This window comes from Culex pipiens, chromosome 1 (assembly GCF_016801865.2).
Source record: "Culex pipiens pallens isolate TS chromosome 1, TS_CPP_V2, whole genome shotgun sequence".
NCBI lineage: Eukaryota > Metazoa > Arthropoda > Insecta > Diptera > Culicidae > Culex > Culex pipiens.
The window spans coordinates 30079604-30099634 of record NC_068937.1 but is presented as its reverse complement, the minus strand read 5'-3'; the positions used below and the strand labels follow the sequence as shown (position 1 = coordinate 30099634).

At 36.4% G+C, this 20031-nt stretch overlaps 2 protein-coding genes across 2 annotated transcripts in view; one reads left to right on the top strand and one right to left on the bottom strand.

Annotated features, from left to right (window-relative positions):
- LOC120421204 (uncharacterized) overlaps nt 1-20031 on the top strand; it is a 361516-nt gene that overhangs the window by 332163 nt on the left and 9322 nt on the right. Inside the window, exons 10-11 of the mRNA XM_052706357.1 lie at nt 1366-1794; nt 15082-15973. Of these exons, the coding sequence (XP_052562317.1) occupies nt 1366-1794; nt 15082-15973 (1321 nt within the window). The remainder of the gene's footprint in view (nt 1-1365; nt 1795-15081; nt 15974-20031) is intronic.
- Nucleotides 553-1310, bottom strand: LOC120421205 (cilia- and flagella-associated protein 299-like). Its single transcript, XM_039584409.1, has one exon. The coding sequence runs from the start codon at nt 1291-1293 to the stop codon at nt 586-588; it is 708 nt and encodes a 235-aa protein (XP_039440343.1). The 5' UTR covers nt 1294-1310; the 3' UTR covers nt 553-585.

The window sequence follows — 20031 nt, the reverse complement described above, 5'->3', positions numbered from 1 at the left end:
AATTTTATACGAGCCCGAACATGCTGAATATGATCATCAATGCAGAAAAATGATTTTCAGATTGTTTTTAGCTGATTAGATTTCGATTTCCATTACAATTTTGAAGTTTTTTTTTTATAATTGTTTTACTTTTACTTATTTTTTGAACCACATTTTATCATAATCCTTGAAAAATATTTGCAACGGTCGAACTTGAGAAAAATTCCAAGTCATGTTGATCGATTCAAGATATTTGTCCCTATTTTAGGTGTAAATGCAAGATATTTGTCCCTATTTTAGGTGTAGTACCTATTTTGGGTCTACCAAACTTAATTCAACGAAATCTGGCATAAATCTGCCTCTTGAGAATAGAGTTATCTACGTGCGCATGTATTGCGTGTACGTACACGATGGATTTCTAGGTTAAAATTTGTACCCGCCAGCAAAAACAAATGGTAAGATAGTGTGCGTGAGATCGGGCTTAGATAGCTCTATGATTGACTGTGACAGTGTGTGGACAGGGTTTAAAATGGATTTTTAATTTTATTTTTTTTTTCAATGACTGAAACGTTTTTTTTTATATTAAAATTCCTTTTCCCATAACATTCAGTAATTTTTCCTCACAACATGATCATACAAAACAATTTGCTCATAGCCAGCAGCTTCGACCTCCATCCTGGTGGTGTTCGTCCCAAAGTGACCTCCAATCGGATCCGGATAGATATTCTTCCGGTCATACATGTTCCGAAATATAATACCCCGCACTGGATCGCAAAGAACTTGATAGTTCTTCGAGTCCCGCTTGAACACCTTGTTCGTCCTGGAGTTGTAGTAGGACAGATCGAACCTGGTCGGACACAGCACTTGTTCACCCGCGAAGAAGGTCTTCCAATCGAATGGGTTGTCCTTGCTGCTGCTGCGCCGCAGTGCCTGCTCGTAGTCAATGTACCCGGAAATTTCCGCATTTTTCCGACAATGCCGCACGAAGATGATGGTCGAAAGCATCCCAAGCCGGTTGGGCCTTTCACGGACGGCGAGTTCACGCAGGAACGCGTCCGAAGTTACGAGCCCTCGGCTGAAGTAGGCGTTTGGATCTTGCGTCGCCCGGAAGTAGTCGCCAATTTCATTGCGGCGGCTTTCGAAGGCGGCTTTGGTGAGGGATCTGTAGCCGGTTTGGTACAGCCGCAGTCCGTTCTGCTTGTGGCCGAGGTAGCGCAGGTCCTGGGTTGTGACGAGACTTTGGAGGTAGTCCTCGTAGGTGGAAAATTCCAGCAGACGCACTTCGTCCTTTGACAGCTGCATTTCTCCTGGCATAAAAAGCCCAGTTAACTAGATTGCATTTTTGTTTCCTCCCACTAAGCTAATCTTCTCTTCCTCCCCTCACAGGAAGCCCTGGAGGTGCTCCGGACCGCGCCCAACTACGTCACGCTGACCGTGTGCCGGCCCCAGGACGAACAGTACCGGAAGCTGTCCCCGCCGAGCGAACCGCCCCGGCCACCGCTGCGGAATCCCCTCTCCAGTGAGCCCGCGTCCCAGCTGCAGTCGCCCCAACTTTCGTCCTGCTCGTCATCCTCGTCAAACATTGCGGCTGCTGCTGCCACCTCCAACAACAACAACCTTGGACAGCAGCAGCAGCTGTTGCACTTCCAGCAGATGCAGCAGCAGCTTAGTCAGTACAACAACAACAACAACAGTCAGCAACAGATGATGCCATATTACTATCCTCAGCAACAGCAGCAGTATATGTTTCCACCGCAGACGCTGGCTTTTGCCCCGGCCTCGGCGGCGGATCCCAGCCAGAGTGGTTTCAGTGGGGTAAGTTATAATCTCCAAGTTAAGCTCCTCTACGGCGGCGACCGACGGAGGATTTTCCCTAACTGGGTCATTTCGAAAGGTTAGATGTTAAGTTAATCCAAGGATTATTCACGGTAGGCTCTGGGATCTTTGTTGTGATTCTCTAAATTTTAGGATTCCCGGGAATCGAGACTTTGCCCTTTCTTCAAGAATTCCAGGGAACCCTGGAAATACTATTAAACGGCCCTTATTCGCATTACAGTCTCAAATTGCATTTTCAATACTGTTGAATTCAGGACGGTTTGATAAATAAGGTTAAATTTAGATTTTTTGGTTATCATGTTAAGGTGTAATAACAAAATCTATTTTTTCCAGCACAGCAATTTTTCAGTTTATTTTGAGGTCCTAAACAACTACCCAAAGTTTGAGATCGATTGGTTCAGTCCTCACTTTGCGCAAAACGAATTAATTTTCCATATAAATTTGTATGGGAAAAATCTGGTAAAATCATTTTTTTTTATTTTGATAATTAAAAATTCCACGTTTTAAGCTACCGTGAACTGGGGTGACTTTGATAGCCCGGGGTGACATTGATAGAAATTTGATTTGGCCACTAATTTTGATACATCCAATGTAACAGTCACATTTATGCATATATGTTCGATAATAAGCTATCCCTCAATGCTTACATACTCAAAATTCTCAAAAATGTTTGGATATCAATTTGACAGGCATTTGAAAAACCTATCAAAGTCACCCCGGGCTATCAAAGTCACCCCAGTTTACGGTATATTAAAACCGGACTCATATTCGGATGGTCTGGAATGTGCTCTACAACTTTCCCGAAGAGAGTATGGTGCTAACATGCTCTTATAAAAAGATACAGCGTGTTCAAAACTCGTCTAAAACGTATTTTTTGCTCGAAAATCAATTTTTAGACGAGTTTTGAGGACGCTGTATCTTTTTATAAGAGCATGTTAGCACCATACTCTCTTCGGGAAAGTTGTAGAGCACATTCCAGACCATCCGAATATGAAACCGGTTTTGATATAGCTTGAAACGTGGATTTTTGAAATATCAAAATCCAAAAAATAGGTTATTTCCATACAAATTCCCAAAGAAAATAGAATCGCTTTGCGCATAGTGAAGACTAAACCAATCGTTCCCAAACTTTGGGGAGTTGTTTAGGACCCCAAAAGGAACTGAAAAATTGCTGTGCTGGAATATCGTCCATACAAAATGTAGTGTTATTATGAAAATTTACCAGTTACCTTATAAATCATTTATTTTTCTAGAATAAAACGATCAAAATATTGTTTCATACATTTCGAAAATTATAACACACATTTTTTGAAAATACTCAAAATTTTCACAAAACTACGTATATTCTGAAAATAAAGTTTTTGACTATATGTGTATCAAATGATCGGGATTTGTTTATACATTTTGAAAGTTACAACACATTTTTTTTATAATATTCGATAATATAAATATTAGGATGTAACAAAAATGACTTTTTGGCGGGCATTCAAGGGTTTGTTCCGGTGGGCATACTGAGCCCAAATCCCAAATATGAGCTTGATTGGACGTAACAGGAGCTGGCGCTCCGCCCTTCAATTTTAAATGGGATTTAACCCGTAAAAATACTTTTTTTTTCAAAAAAGTCTATTTTTGAGGCTTTTTGGCCACCAATGCGTTTACCAAAAACATCACTGGCGTGTAGGCCAGATCCTTGGGCATCTTTTGGTATACATAACATTGAAGTTTGGAGCACCCTGGAGCTCGGTACAGACCTTCAAAGTTTGGCATTTTTTCGAAAAATCGGCCCCGGCAAAATCAAATGGCGTCTCGGGCGTCGCGAGGTGCGACGCATATCTTTTTTGCCGGGGACGATTTTTCGAAAAAATGCCAAACTTTGAAGGTCTGTACCGAGCTCCAGGGTGCTCCAAACTTCAATGTTATATATACCAAAAGATGCCCAAGGATCTGACCTACACGCCAGTGATGTTTTTGGTGAACGCATTGGTGGCCAAAGTGCCTCAAAAATAGTCATTTTTGAAAAAAAGTTTTTTTACGGGTTAAATCCCATTTAAATTTGAAGGGCGGAGCGCCAGCTCCTGTTACGTTTAATCAAGCTCATATTTGGGATTTGGGCTCAGTATGCCCACCGGAACAAACCCTTGAATGCCCGCCAAAAAGTCAATTTTGTTACACTCTAATAAATATAATAAAAACCTATTTTTTCAGCATTTTCAAAAAAAAAATTGTCGAGATGTATGAAAAATTCCCTATCATTTTATACCCATTTTGAAAAAAAAAAACAGAATTTTAGTGTTTTTTTTTTTAAAGACGTAGTTTTGTAAAAATTTCAAGTGTTTTCTAAAAATTATGTTATTCCTTCTGAAATGTATCAAAAAAATCCCGATCATTTGATACCCATTGTATTAAAAAAAAATTAGTATTTTTTAGAAATTTTGTAATTTTGCATGAATTTTTTTTTTTAAATGCATGAAAAATTCCGATCATTGATACACATATTGAAAAATACCTGAAATTTTGAATATATTTTCGAAAATACGTAGTTTTGTGAAAATTTTTAGCGTTTTCAAAAAAAATGTGTTATTACTTTACAGTGTATGAAAATATCCCGATCATTTGATACCCATATTGTGAAAAACTTAAATTTTTAGTATTTTTTCCGAGAATACGTAGTTTTGTGAAAATTCTGAGATTGATTTTTTACTGCTAAGAAAAAAGTTCCTTAACTTTCTAGTGGAGCACTGATGCACGACACCAAATTTTAAAATTTTGCATGGCTTCAAAGTTTGTGGACCAAAGTAAAGCTATTCTAGATGTATTAGGCCAACATTTACCCATTTGGTACATTGGTACATTTAGTAAAAATTGTAATTTAGAATAAAGTTATTTTGTTTAAAGAGTCAATCACCCAAAACTAAGTCTTATCTGGAAAATTTAAAAAGCAGCAGAAAAACCATATTTTTAAGTGGAGCGAATCGGAACTACATCTAACAAAAAATGTTCTACAAATATTTATTTTTAGAAAGCAAAAAAATGGCCAAAACAGCTGACTCGGTTAAGTTTATTGGAGAGTGAAAAATATAAAATTTCTGGTGTTTTCACGGAATGTATCATCCACAAAGCATTTTTTGAGGATTTTTGACACCCGCACCCCCTGCTTCTTAAAAATCCTTCATCTCTCCCTTTTCAGAATACACTGTAAAACATTTACTTTTGCATTTTAAATAAATGGGGCACTTGTATCTCTACTTTGTGGAAATATTTCTGCAACATCTACGAATTTTTTCTAGCATCCTTCTATAAACCCTCAGCCCGAAAAAAGGATCAAACGTAATACTAAATGAATTTACGAAATCGTTAGAAGAAAGACTCGGAGAAAGTATGTGTTTTTCTTGAACTCATGTTAATTAAACACTTTTGTGATTTGTTTTAAGACATTTTACTTGAATAAAAAGTTTGAGAGGCGATGTAATAACTGTTGTATTATTCTTCAGAGTGGACAAATCACTTTGCACTCTTCCACAAAGTTGTTCCCTGGAAAAAGGAAGGGTTATATAAATCAAATAAAAACAAGGTGCTCAAAATTCACTATCAATAGCTGTATTGGGTAATTTTGTCTAGATTTTCTTTGAATTATTATAAGAATTTGTAGTCAAATAGATTAGTTGATGACGATACGAATTTTGATCTTAACTCAACAAAAATGTCTAAAATTTAGAGTTGACTGTTGCTGCAAATATGCTTAGTAAGCGTAGTGCACTTCCCCGCTGTATGAAAAACACATAACTCTGGTGAAGCCACTTATGAGCTGGATATTAGCTTCCCTACACCACTGTTGCACCGGTTTAATGCCAGGCACGAACCATGTATAACGCCAGACCATGTCCGTATTATAACAAACGCGTTGCAAATTATATCCCATTCAGCTGGAAAATTATAAACTATCACATTCGCCGCTTCATTCCCACCGCACCATAAGCCAGAATAATTTCATTACGCGGGGCGGTGAATGCTAATGTTGGCATTTGGAATTCGAAAACGCTTAAATTGTGATTTTCCATTTGAATTCTGCACACACAAACTCACACTCTAAAAGCCATTACTCAGCTTAAAACACTGCTGCTAGAAAAGGTGCAAAACAGCTAGTTTTAAATATATAGTTTAAAGAAAAAGGCATGCAAATTGATTGTCCCCCAAGGACCACTAAGAGAAGTGAAAAAAAAGAAAATCTTTCCAACTTCATTGGAGCCATTCGAGCGTGAGACGATTTTTATTTTTCGTTTGAGGGAGCAAATGTTGCAAGACAAGGGAAAGGGAGCTACGGTGTGTTTGTCTAGCCCCATAACTTGGCAGTAAAATTGCCATTTATCTTGTGAGCTTGAGTTGACCCACTTTTTGGTAGGTTTTTTTTTCGTGGAAAAGTTAAATGTTTGCTTCCACCAAATTTTGTTGTTTTTTTTCATTTTTTTAAGCTGGTAAAATTGTTGCAGTTAAAATACATATAAGTAACAAAAGTTTAGCAAAGATGTAATAATTTTGAGAAAAAATTAACAGAATAAAACTAATATTGAAAATATTACAGATAGGAATATTAAAAAAAAATCAGAGATAATTCATAATTTTGCCTCAGAAAAAACAGCCAAAATCATAAAATAACTCATATTACACCAGCAAAGTAGCAAAATAATCCTCCAGGCTCGATGTTGCACCACATTACATAAATTATACCTCAATTGCTATGAAATTAAAAATAGAAACTGTGGGATGTTTGATAAAAGGTCGAATGACTCAAGGGCAAAAGGACAAAAGTTCAATTAGAAAGTTTGTAAATTTAGAGATATTTTAGTATTGTATCCAAATTGATAATTTTGCTCATGAAACATTTTTAATTATTTTTTTCATTCTTTAAAATTTGAGCACTACTTTGAAAAGATTGATATTGTTTTTTTGTAATTAAAATATTTTTGCATATTTCTTCAAAACAATTTCTGTGCCATTTTTTGTAAAGGACGTATGTATTATTGTATAGTTTTTTTAGTTTTATTCTTGTTTCTAAAATGCTTTTGTGAGATTTTTATTCTCTCACAAATGATTTTTTGAATTCTTATACAAGTTTGACGTTTTTTTGTTGAATAAAATCATATTTAAATATTCTTTTAAGATAATTTTGAGTCCGAACATATTGCAGATAACATTAATTTCTTTCAAAACAAATTACTCATGTTTTTGTAATTTTTTTTGTTTGAATATTGGACATTAGAATTGGACATTTATGCAAACAAAAGGGAAAAAAATCTTTAAAATATTGGATGAGATTTTTTCATTTGAAATATATTTTAATACTTTAAAAATAAATAATTCTTTTTTCTAAAAAGCAATATTTTTAAAATTTCATACCCGGAGGGCCTTTCCTTCCAATATCGGCCCGAAAAATCAGGGGGCGATTTTTCACGAAAACCTTAAAATTTTTTAATGGAGGTGACTGAAAAAAATGAAAATTTTTCTGCGTTGATTATGTTATTTAGCAGCATGTTCGGGATCGTTTGAAAATATTTTGATTTTTTCCTTTTTAGGAAAACTCAGATAAGTTTTCATCTAATGCATTTTACAACACTTTTTTCATTGAAATGTTAAAACCATATTTAAATGTTTAGTAAGAAATATAAGCAGGTTGAATTTAAAAGTATTTTAAAGAATTTTATGTTCTTTTAAAAAGTGGATTCTTTTCCTGCAATATTTCTGTCAATTTTACATACTTTTCGAATGTACTTTAATTCTGTCTGGAATGTGTTGGTAAATTTCTGACTAGAAAGCCTTATACAGAGACGGCTGAACAAAAAATAATTTATTGTGACTCTTTTTTCTTTTTTTTACACTACTGAATAATCTTGACTTTTTTTTTTTTTTTTTTGACTTGCACCTCCGTGTAAGCACGAGAGCAAGCAGCAGTGAAGTGCTCAGTGCTCCATCGTTTTTTCGATTTTTTTCGCCGTAAATTACCGTGATTACCCGCGAGTTTGCTCCTGCAGCATGCCAAAGGCCGGCCGTGGCCGTGGCAGTTCGAGTGCGGCCTCGAAAAACCCGCGAAGTTCGTCTACCGGCCGTGTCCAAAAAGGTAAACAAACCAACGCCGTGTCGACCGCCATCGCGCAGGGGAGCGTGAGCGCAGAAGGCATCGACAAAAAGTTACTACATCCCGGATATGTTCCAAGATCACCAGTGCGAACCCGTTCCGGTACTTCCGGTGCCACGACCAACACGTCAACATCCGCCAACATTCCCATCAGGAACGAGTTCCAGATGCTGAGCGACGACGAAGAAAACAACAACAACAACACCGACGGTAGCAGCACTACCGACGACGACGACGACGATCGTCGTGCACGGAAAAAAGTGCCGACACCAAAAACGAACAATTCTCCAAAGGAACGTAGACCACCTCCAATTTTTGTTTTGGACACGTTGGTGGACGATATTGACGAGTTGCTGGAAGGCCTCGGATATTGTCTGAAAATCGGTAAGTCGTCAGTGCAAGTCTACACATTTGACAACAAGAACTTCGACCTGGTTGTGGAGAAATTGAAGGGTAAAAACTTCAAGTTCTACACATTCGACCCCGTGCAGAAGACAGCCGTTAAGGTCGTCTTGCAGGGGTACCAAGACCGCCCGATCTCCGACCTCAAGAAGGACCTCTCGGGTGCTGGAATAACGCCGCGTGACATAAAAGTCCTCTCGCGGAAGACAACAGTCACAGGTACACACACACTGTACCTATTGTACTTCGACCGCGGCACCGTCAAAATTCAAGACCTGCGACGAACTAAGGCGTTGGACGGGTTTTGGGTAAACTGGCGGTTCGACTCAAAGTACCCGTCGGACGCAGCACAATGCCACCGTTGCCAGAAATTCGGCCACGGCTCGCGGAACTGCAACCTCCCGCCCCGCTGTGTAAAGTGCGGTGAAACACACCTCTCTGAGGCGTGTGCACTGCCGTGCAAGGCGGACCTGGGGGACAAGGCAGAGCAAACCAAGGCGCGCATCAAGTGCGCCAACTGTGGAGGTAACCATACCAGCAACTACCGTGGATGCAGTGCACGAAAAAATTACCTCGAGGAGCAGGAAAAGAGGAAGAAGAAAGCAGCAGCGTCCCACCCTCCTCAGCGAAGTACGAGCGTACCCGTGCCGGCTGCTGGGCAGCGTACGGTTCCCGCGGACAACTCAGCATTCCCCCCTGGCTGGGGGCGATCGTTTGCCAGCGTGGTTGCTGCCGGTAGCGGCAATGCGGCCCAGCAAGAAGTCACCGGGGAAGATCTCTTCACCCTGCCAGAGTTCTTTGCTCTCGCGGGGGAGATGATGTCGAGGTTTCGGAGCTGCCGTAACAAGGCAGAGCAATTTCTAGCCCTTGGGGAGCTGATGATCAAGCACTTCTACAAAGGATAAAATACTGTGATGTAGTTATAAGCTTTTTCTCTTTCTTTCCCCTTTCCTTAGCAATTTTAGCAAGTTTTTTTTTTAATTTTTCTTGCTCTTGTTAGTGCCATAGTTATAGAAATAATTGTTCCAAAATGGATTATGGTGCAACACACAGCTGAAAGAAACTCCAAAACTCTGTCATGAACTGCAAAAGAACTGATTGTATCTTGATTATTCAGCAATAAAACCGAATTGAATTGAATTTTTTTGACTTGTGACTTTATGCTCAATGGGGACCGGTGTGCGAGAAGTCGAATGTGCATTACACGTCGTCGCTTTGCTTGGAAAAAAAATGCGAAAAATTAGTGAAAATTTGGCTGTACTCAAACCAAATTGGTGTCATTCGTTTCACAACGATGTTATCCATCCGGAGGTGGTAAAGTTTAGTTGAAAAAAGTGTTTTTATAGTGATTTTTAATAAATTAGTTTTCGATTTCGGTCGCGGTGTTTGACATTTCGAAGGAGGAAAAAAAGAGAGTGAGAGTGAGAGCGAAAACACACATGTTCCTTGGACAAGAGCGAGCAGCGGTGAAGGGTACTCTCTGAGTGCATATTTGGTTGGAAGATGACACCGCCGGCTGAATATTTGCTTGCACCCTTACCAAAAATCATGATTTTTTGAGTTCCAAATCCCACTTTTCATACGATTTTTTCAGTTCAACCCATATAACCATTTTTATGGTTGTAGTACCTGAACTCAAAAAATCGTATGAAAAGTGGGATTTGGAACTCAAAAAGTCATGATTTTTGGTAAGGGTGTGGGTTTTACACAGTGTTTACAATAAAAGTGTTTGTAATTGTTTAGAGTGGGTTTAGCTGTGTTCTAGGTTCGAGGAATCGATTCTGTTTATTCCTCGTCCCGTCTGGGAGTCTGGGAACGTGTGTGAAAAGGAGAGGGAGAGTGAGAGGCCAAAACGGACGAACGTCACACCCTTACCAAAAATCATGATTTTTTGAGTTCCAAATCCCACTTTTCATACGATTTTTCGAGTTCAGGTACTACAACCATAAAAATGGTTATATGGGTTGAACTGAAAAATTCGTATGAAAAGTGGGATTTGGAACTCAAAAAATCATGATTTTTGGTAAGGGTGCACAAGCGTCACGTCACCAGTGTGTTTTCTGTCGATTCACAAACTTTTTGTATTTGTGGCAGATTTCTGCTGCTTAGGGGAGAGGAGTGTATTTTGTATTAGAAATTGGGATAGTCAAAGAATGTGTTATTTGTGCAATGAAAAAAAGAAAAAAATCAATCTGGTGAACGACGTGCTCTGCCTTTTTTCATGAGAAAAGTGGGAATGTGATTAAAGGGTCGAGATAGAAAATTCCAAATTTTGGTTTAACATTACGATAGAACGGCGAGCAGTCTCCAGTCTTCAAAACCCGGGTGAGCTCGTTCCTTGATTACATCTCAAGCATGTGTGTGTGTGTGTGGCTGTTTTCATTATATTGATAACTTTCAAAAATAATTTCAAGTCGAATTTAAAAATCTTATAAGAGTGTATAAGAGTGTGAATGAGTTTATCTGTTCTTTTTTCATATTTAGCCCCAAAAATATTTAAAACCGCGTAAAATTTACAAAATCGGTCGATAAATCCAAATCTTATTGAAAATAATCGTTATAGGGTCATTATTTAATAATTAAGTATACGCGTTCTTGATCATTTTGCTGTCGTTTCGTTAGTCTGTCAACTGTACCAGTAGATTGAAACAACCCAAATAATGTGTCAAATTTTCACGGTGAAAAACTCATTTTTATAGAATCGTTTATCGTAAGACACGCTGACATTTAGGATAGACCATTAGCACGCGTTTTTGAATTTTTTGACTCGATTGTGAGTAGCGGGACCTCGCGGTTACTCTTTAACGTGTTTTTCGGAGCCCTTTTACTTGATATTTTATTTTTCATAAGTCCTTCTTTTATCATCGTGGATTGGAAGGCACGCCGCCGGTTTAGTTCGATTAAGTTATTGTTTTAATTTCATTACAATCGGTTACGTGATGTTCTGTTTTCTTTTCGTTTATATTCGTTGATCGTTATAATTTATTCCAACAGGCAGATTTAGTATTAACTCATCATACTATCGATTTTATGAAGAGTAAAGCGTCTGTCATTTATTATTTTTGAAATTTACTCGCGTAATCTAAATTGTACAAACAGTAAAAATATACTGATAAGTCCAGCCCATAGCACTACTGCTCGGTTGGCACGCGTTCGATTTAAAAAACTTTTTAAATAATCAATTATTTGTCTTTCCGCAGCCGGCTGCCTAAGATTTAAAATTTTCAACCGATAAACAAAATGCTCATGGTCACATCACTGCCACTCGTGAATCCTGACCTCATACCTATCTACTAACCCCCTCAAAACTCATGTGATACTTTGTCGGAGAAGCAGTCGATTGGGCGGTCTCTATCACTCAAGTATCGGACTAACATTCCCATCCACTTCCCCGTGACTCTACCACTGGTCGTGGCCGGCGCCGGTATTGATCAGCATGATAGGGGCCTTTGAGAAGTTGCGAAGCGAGGAAAGATAGCACCCACTCATCTTCCACGGCTCGTGGATGTAACTTCTGGAGGTCCTGGTCAATAACGTAGTAGCAACTGCGGGTGGGCACCTATGCTTATGCTTATGCTTTTCGAATGTACTTTAATTCTGTCTAAAGATGTTATTTTCTAGTAATATTTTTGAGAGTTTAATTTTTTTTAGCGTATTTGATTTTGCTTTATGAAAATATTTTTAATAATTTTTTTGTCCAAATTTTTTATGCTTTCCAAAAACACTTTTTTTTAAATAATCATATCTCCTGAACCAGATTTGCTCTACTTTGGCCACCAAATATCTGAAAAGATGTCTTTTTTACTCCCCCTTTTTTTTTGAATCAGAATATCAAAAAATACGTACATTGGAAATTTAATCTTTAGTGGTTAAGTGAATCCGATTTTTTTTCCTTGCACCTATTCATTCCGAAAAGTCCTAATCATAACCTGCAACTTTGCCGAAGACACCAAATCGACCAGAAAATCGCTTCTCAAGATACAGAATTTCATTCATTTACATACCGTAAACTGGGGTGACTTTGATAGGTTTTTCAAATGCCTGTCAAATTAATATCTAAACATTTTTGAGAATTTTGAGTATGTAAGCTTTAAGGGATAGCTTATTATCGAACATATATGCAAAAATGTGACTGTTACATTGGATGTATCAACATTAGTGGCCAAATCAAATTTCTATCAATGTCACCCCGGGCTATCTAAGTCACCCCAGTTTACGGTACCCATTTTATATGACCAGCCCTCAAAACTGTATGGAGACTTTTAAGAAAAAAAAAAAACAAATGATGCAAAATGACTTCTTTTGACACAGGGAATGCATGGACAAAGTTTCATCCAACCAAAACTAACTTTATTTTCTGGCATCATCTCACGGTCACTGGAAACGGTCGTGGATAGACCTAGACTGCCGCTCGAAGCTAGTCCGTCCCATATGTAATTTCGTCAATTTAGAGGTAATGTTGCAGTTTGGTTCGAAATCATGTAAACTATCAGAAAACCCAATAAAATTTAATACTTTGTTCTAGAAAACCGAAGAAAACTCACTTTTTTGTAAAATTCTAACACGTAGCCTTATGGGCGGGACAAATTTGACATTAGAGGTTCCCAATCGGAGTGAAAAAGTTCGATTAATACAGTCATGCCTCGGTTTTGCACGCCTCGGTTTTGCACTGCCCCGGTTTTGCACCGTTCAGCTGCCTCGGTTAAGCACGGCCCAGTGCTTAACTGAAGCACAGAGCTTACGGGTTTTTGGCTATATGGGAGACATTGGCTTTAATCTTATGAAAAATCATGCAAACATCAAAAAATTATAGTGTTTTGGAATCGGGATGATGTCAGTTATCCATTAAAATTATTATTTCATGAAAATTTTCACAAAAATACGTATTTTTCCTGTATTTTGAAAATGCATTTTTTTTTTCTCTAAGGAATCCAAAAATATATTGTTATTGCAATATGGGTATCGAATGATCAGGTTTTTTCATACATTTCGGATGTAATAACAACATTTTTAGAAAATACTCCAAATTTTCACTAAACCATGTTTTTTCGAAAAAAATACTCAAAATTTCAATTTTTACAATATGGGTATCAAACGATCGAGATTTTTTCATACATTTCGAATGTAAAAACAATATTCTTTGAAAATACTCAAAATTTTCACAAAACTACGTATTTCCGAAAAAATACTCAAAATTTCCGTTTTTACAATGTGGGTATCAAACGATCGGGATTTTTTCAAACATTTCGAATGTAATAACAACATTTTTTGAAAATACTGAAAATTTTCACAAAACTACGAATTTTTGAAAAAATACTCAAATTTCCGTTTTTACAATGTGGGTATCAAACGATCGAGATTTTTTCATACATTTCGAATGTAATAACAACATTTTTTGAAAATACTGAAAATTTTCACAAAACTACGTATTTTTGAAAAACTTCTCAAAATTTCAGTTTTTACAATATGGGTATCAAATAATCGGGATACCTCTTGTAAAAAACGGAAATTTTGAGTATTTTTTCAAAAATACGTAGTTTTGTGAAAATTTTGAGTATTTTCAAAAAAATGTTGGTATACAATCGAAATGTATGAAAAATCCCGATCGTTTGATACCCATATTGTAAAAATTGAAATTTTGAGTATTTTTTCAAAAAAACGTAGTTTTGTGAAAATTTGGAGTATTTTCTAAAAATGTTGTTATTACATCAAAAATGTATGAAAAAAACTGATCATTTGATACCCATATTGCAATAACAATATATTTTTGGTTTCTTTAGAGAAAAAAATGCATTTTCGAAATACAGGAAAAAAACGTATTTTTGTGAAAACTTTCATGAAATAATAATTTTAATGGATAAGTGACATCATCCCGATTCCAAAACACTATAATTTTTTGATGTTTGCATGATTTTTCGTACGATTAAAGCCAATGTCTCCTATATAGCCAAAATCCCATAAGCTCTGTGCCTCGGTTATGCACGCCTCGGTTTTGCATCCCCCATATGCGGTGCTAAACCGAGGCACGACTGTAGTTGTTTAATTACTTCTCCGGCATCAGGCACAATTGTTTGAACATGGTCGCACTTTTTTTAAATTCAGTCGGAAAAATATTATTTTACTTGAAAAAAGTTTCATTTTTAACCACATGATCACTCCTAGTTCTGGCTCGATGCCACCATCATGCGACCGCGTGCTCCGTTTGTTTGTCAACAAAGCTGCATGTTGGATGGTGAGACGAAGTGAGGGGGGAGAGGTTTTGACATTGTTATGCCCTCATCTGACCCACCGCTTATTGCGGCGTTCGTTGAGCCGACGCTCGTTTCCAACGACCGAGTCCAGTAAGGAACTGATCGTACAATATCATTCGTACTTATGTCCTCTCGATCTTAAGTCTTCCGACCTTTTATAATACATTCAAACAGTGAATTTTAATTTGCCGGTAATAAAACCATGAAATCCATGATCTCTCTTTGATTATCTTGAAACTTTGTTTTAAGAGGTAATTTTGGTTCCTGATCACGAATTCATGGTCCATTTTTTAAATCCCGCGTCCGAGGGACGGTACAACCCCTTTCCACTTTTAAATATTCGAAATAAAACGCGTTATTTTATTTCCCGGAATCCCGTGAAATTTTAAACTACAAATTACAATTACCGGGAATTTCAAAATCCTTGAAAAAAAATTGTTATTTTGACTTACCAACCTCTTATCTCTTTTTTCATCCATCCAGGAATTCGAAATCATCCTCACCAAGCAGCAGGGCTCGCTCGGGTTCACCCTGCGCAAGGAAGACGAATCCGTGCTCGGACACTACGTGCGTGCCCTCGTGCGCGATCCCGCCCTCAACGACGGCCGCATCCGACCCGGCGACAAAATCGTCGCCGTCAACGACATCCCCATCTCGTCGATGACCCACGAGGAGGCCGTCATCTTCCTGCGACAGTCGGCGGAGGTGGTCAAACTGCGCCTCTACCGGGACCAAGCCCAGACTCCACTTTCGGCACAGAGTCCCACCTTTGGCCGGAGGACGGTCACGACGGACGGCGAGGAATCTACGCCGTGTCACGGAACGACCAAGCCCAAACCAAATCTCCGACCGGAAGCGTTAAACCTGCTCACGGACATTGCCCACCGGAAGCAATCCGCGACGACGACGACGGCGAGTAATTCCGGCGGAGGTTCCACAAGCTCCTCGGTCAAATCCAGCAACGCGTCCCCACGCAGGTTACGGCGAGGTCTGCAAGGTCAGAACTCCAAGCGCTCGTACGACAATCATGGCTTCCAAGAAACGTGCAGCAACTACTCCGACTCGGAAACGTCCACGATCGTGAGTCATCAGCAGATGGTGGTGGCGGCGATTCCGGGATCCGGCGTTTACCACAGCGCATCGTGTCGATCGTGTCGTGGGGCGGGCACGACGGTGATGAGCCAGCAGCAGCAGGTTCAGCTGAGCAGTCTGGATGACCAATACTACTGTGATGAAGAAATTGAGAGCTTGTACGATGAGGAGGATGAGGAGGGAGGCGATGGGGCGCAGAAGAGAAGGCCCAACTTTCTGGATTTGGCCGGGGAGGGTGGGAGTACGCCGATGTCGTCGCGGAAGCCGAGATTTCAGTTTTCGGGTAAGAGAAGTGTTCTTCTAGCTCAAAAAACTTGCAAAACAATACTTTGCAGTTGATGAATGTTTTTGTTAAAAAAAGCAGTAAGAACACAATATTTTAGGGAACGTTCTTTTATTACTTAACGCAGTTGGGGGGGAGGGGTGGTTGGAGGCCGTGTTACGCTCCATACATTTTTTTTTAATTTGTATGGAAATATTTTTACGATCCCATTTTTTTCGTTACGTAATAAAAGAACGCCCCCTTACTGGATTACAACATTATTCGCAGATCTACAATCTAAATTTAATGTCGACGATTCAATCAGCACAGAATCCCAGGGTTGTCATTTTAGTCGGAAAAAAATACAAAAAATAAATCGAGTATAAGCGATTTTCTTACTAGATAAAAAAAATCAAAGTTGTAGAACATACTTAGGCTTTATCCATAAAGTTCGTCACGCTTAAATCTGACAATTTACCCCTCCCCGGGTTTTCTGAAAAAATGCACTGAACGAAAAATACAAGCAAATTTTATGACATTTGAAGATATTTTAGTTTATAAATTAAATTTTAAGAAGATGTCACGAGATTTTCGTTCAAAATTTTTGAGGAAAAAGCAAAAGATACAAAATTAATTAACTAAACCAAGTCTAGAGTTTTTTTTTAATAGGTCCTATAAACATATGAAAGACTATAGTTTTTAGGACCTTTGAAAAAAAATTACGTTAAAGCCTCCATATTGACCATTGGTTAAGTCCAATCCTTGTGAAGTTACAGCGTTTTTTTGAAGAAAACAAATGTTGAAAATACAGAGGTTTTGGCAATTTTTATACGACGGACTTGAATTTTCAATATATTATTACTAGAAAGCTCGTCTGATTTTCCAAAAGTTTGCCTTTGACCAGTTTTTACTTTTCATCGCAATGATTGGCCAATTTACGATAATTTTTACTAGAGGTGGGCAAAACCACTCTTTTATAGAAGTCGCTCAATTTCATTCGCTCATTTAAAAGAGCGGCTCTTTTAAACGGCTCTTTCGCTCTATTTCAAAATTTTGATGAACAGGCTTTTTAAGAATGGTGAGATTTTTTATGTTTTTTAATTGCTTTTTTTAATGGTCTTTGCAGTATTTATGTCAAGATTCAAGATCAAGACACGAACCTAAACGTTCTAATAAATAATTTGCACCCAAACTTAAATCTAGGCTTTTGTCAAGAAATGCAATTAAATTAACTAAATTGCGTTGTTCAATTTTGGCAGAAATAAACGCAATTATCGGGAAATATCCCCTCTTTAACCTACCGTTTTTTAATCCTAAAGTACTTGAAATACGCCGTTGGACAACTTTGAGATTATTTTTTTACAAGCATTGAAATATTAAAAATTGCATTTTCTACAATTTGTTGGAAATTCATTGCATTATACTTATATATAAACTTGAAAATAGATACAAGTTCAAAATCATTCCATCTTGGAACGGTTCTTTCATAAGACCGGAGTTTCAAAAAAGGGCTCTTTTTTGTGAGCTATGGTTCGTTCGCTCTTTATAGTGAACCGGCTCTTTGAGCGGCTCGCTCATTTTTGCCCACCTCTATTTTATACACATATTGCTTTTTTTTGAAAATAAGAAAATTTCGTGGATTTTCTAAAAAATGCGGTTACAATCAATATTAATGCAATACTATATTACTATTCTAAAAAATGTAGACTAGTGAAAGTAATAAATAAAATAATACTTATAAAAAACTGTTGAAATCATGAGAAATTCCACATAATGTGTAACGAAAATTACAAAAAAAAATAACATTTAAGTATTTTTTTCGAAATTGAGAAAATTTTGAGCAAATTCAAAAAATGCTATTTCTATCGATATCTATGAGATAGTTGTGATCATTTGGTATCTATATTGCAAAAAAAAAAAAATTACCGTACCAGTATTTAAAAAAATACATGTAATATGAGGGTTTATTTTTTTTTAAATTCGTAGTTTTGTGAAACTTCTGAGTAATTTCTAAAAATACAATTGCTAACGATATCTATGAGAAAATTGTGATCAATTGATACCCATATGAAAATTTGAGTTTATTTTTCGAAAACACGTAGTTTTGCTTTTGAAAACTTTGGGAAATGTTCGATCTTTTGATATCCATATTGCTAAAACTTAAAATTGTAGTATTTTTATCGAAAAACGAAGCTTTGTGAAAAAGTTCAGTATTTGAAAAAAAACTATTGAAATCTTGAGATTTTTTTCCATCATTTTATACCAGTATTACAAAAGAAAAATAGTACTTTTTTCGAAAATGCGTCGTTTAGTCAAAATTTTGTGTTTTTTCTAAAAAAATCTGATCATTTGCTACCCACATTGTAAAAAGTTAGAGTTGTGTTTTTCATTTGAAAATATGTTTATTTATGAAACGATTAATGTCAAAAAATGTTGTTGAAATCTTTGAGAAATACCCAATTGTTTGACACCGATATTGTAAAAACATAAAATTTTCTATTTTTTTCAAAACATGCAGTTTTGTGATAATTTTGAGAACTTTAAATAAAAATGTGTTAAATATCAATATATTTTAGCAAGTTTTTTTTTTTAATTTTTGTTGCTCTTGTTAGTGCCATAGTTATAGAAATAATTGTTCCAAAATGGATTATGTACAACACACAGCTGAAAGGAACTCCAAAACTCTGTTATGAATTGCAAAAGAACTGATTGTATCTTGATTATTCACCAATAAAACCGAATTGAATTGAATATCAATATATATATATGAGTTATTTAAGATTTTTTCTCACTCACAATACAATATGTAATATAAAATTTGAGTTTATTTTCGAAAATACGTAAATTCGTGGAAATTTTGAGTTTTCAAAATAAAACTATTGAAATCAATGAGAAATTTCACATGATAAATCGCTTCTGATTACATTACAGCTTTAATTTTTATATTCAAACACTTCACCAGTTTTTCAACAAGCCTTTTTTATGCAGTTTCCAAATAAAAAAAATGGCAGATTTGGAACTATAAATATAAAAGAAAACGCAAAAGTTTGAGCTTTTTTTTATTTAAAATCATTGTCAAAATTTTTAAAATAACGATGAACAAGTTTCATCTAATGTGAGGAAAATACGACAAAATATGTTAATATTTTAATAATAAATCTTGTGTTTTATTAAATTGGTTTTAAATACAATACATGTTGAAACAGATATACTAAGCATTTGCAATGTATCATAATTTTCTATTACTATCAATAAGTGTAAAAAACTGCTTTTATTGAAGTTTTTCCTTAATTTTACAAATTTCGCATTTGCTGAAGTTTAGGAAAACAAAAAAAAATGTTTACAATTATTTTAACTGATTCTACTTTTGATGAATTTTACGTTATGGATTTTCTTCGCTTTGGAGATATTTTAGCTAATTAATTTTCTAAAATAAAATTTAAGTAGCATTTAGCATAAATTAAACTGACGGAAATTTTTCAATTTCGAGGATGCGTAGTTTTGTGAAATTTGAGTATTTCTCGTTTTCGTTTAAATAAAATATTACTACTTAAAATTATAAGAATTGTATAAAAAGTTTTCTGATATTTTTTAAAATTTGATTGCATGCAATCTTTTAAAACACCCAGCCCGTTGCATTTGTAAAATACATGAAAATATACGTATTTTTGTGAAAATATTCAAGTAATTTAAATTTTAATAGATTGCAGATCCCGATTCCAAAACATTATAATTGTTTTATGTTTGCGATTTTAGTTGTAACCTTAAGCTAAAACAAATCCGGATTTCTTTTTTTTAAACTGTTCAATTAATCAAATTTTCAGTTTTTGATTTTTGGGTGTTTTTGTATAACACTAAATCATGGCGGGCCAAAAAAATTAAAATTTAGTTCATTGGACCCTAAAAAAAACAACAATTCTAAGTTAAAAACATTGAAATATTTTAAAATTTTGCGATTAGGATCTTGTTAGAGTTGTAATTCAGTCATTAAGGCTCTTATTTTCAATTTACACAGCTTTTACGTCATACCACACGAATTATTATTCTAAAACTGTCCTCTCTCTTTCTCCCCCCTTCAA

What these genes read in the sequence shown, in the direction of transcription:
- LOC120421205 (XM_039584409.1), bottom strand. Translation starts at nt 1,293, where the DNA reads ATGCCAGGAGAAATGCAGCTGTCAAAGGACGAAGTGCGTCTGCTGGAA.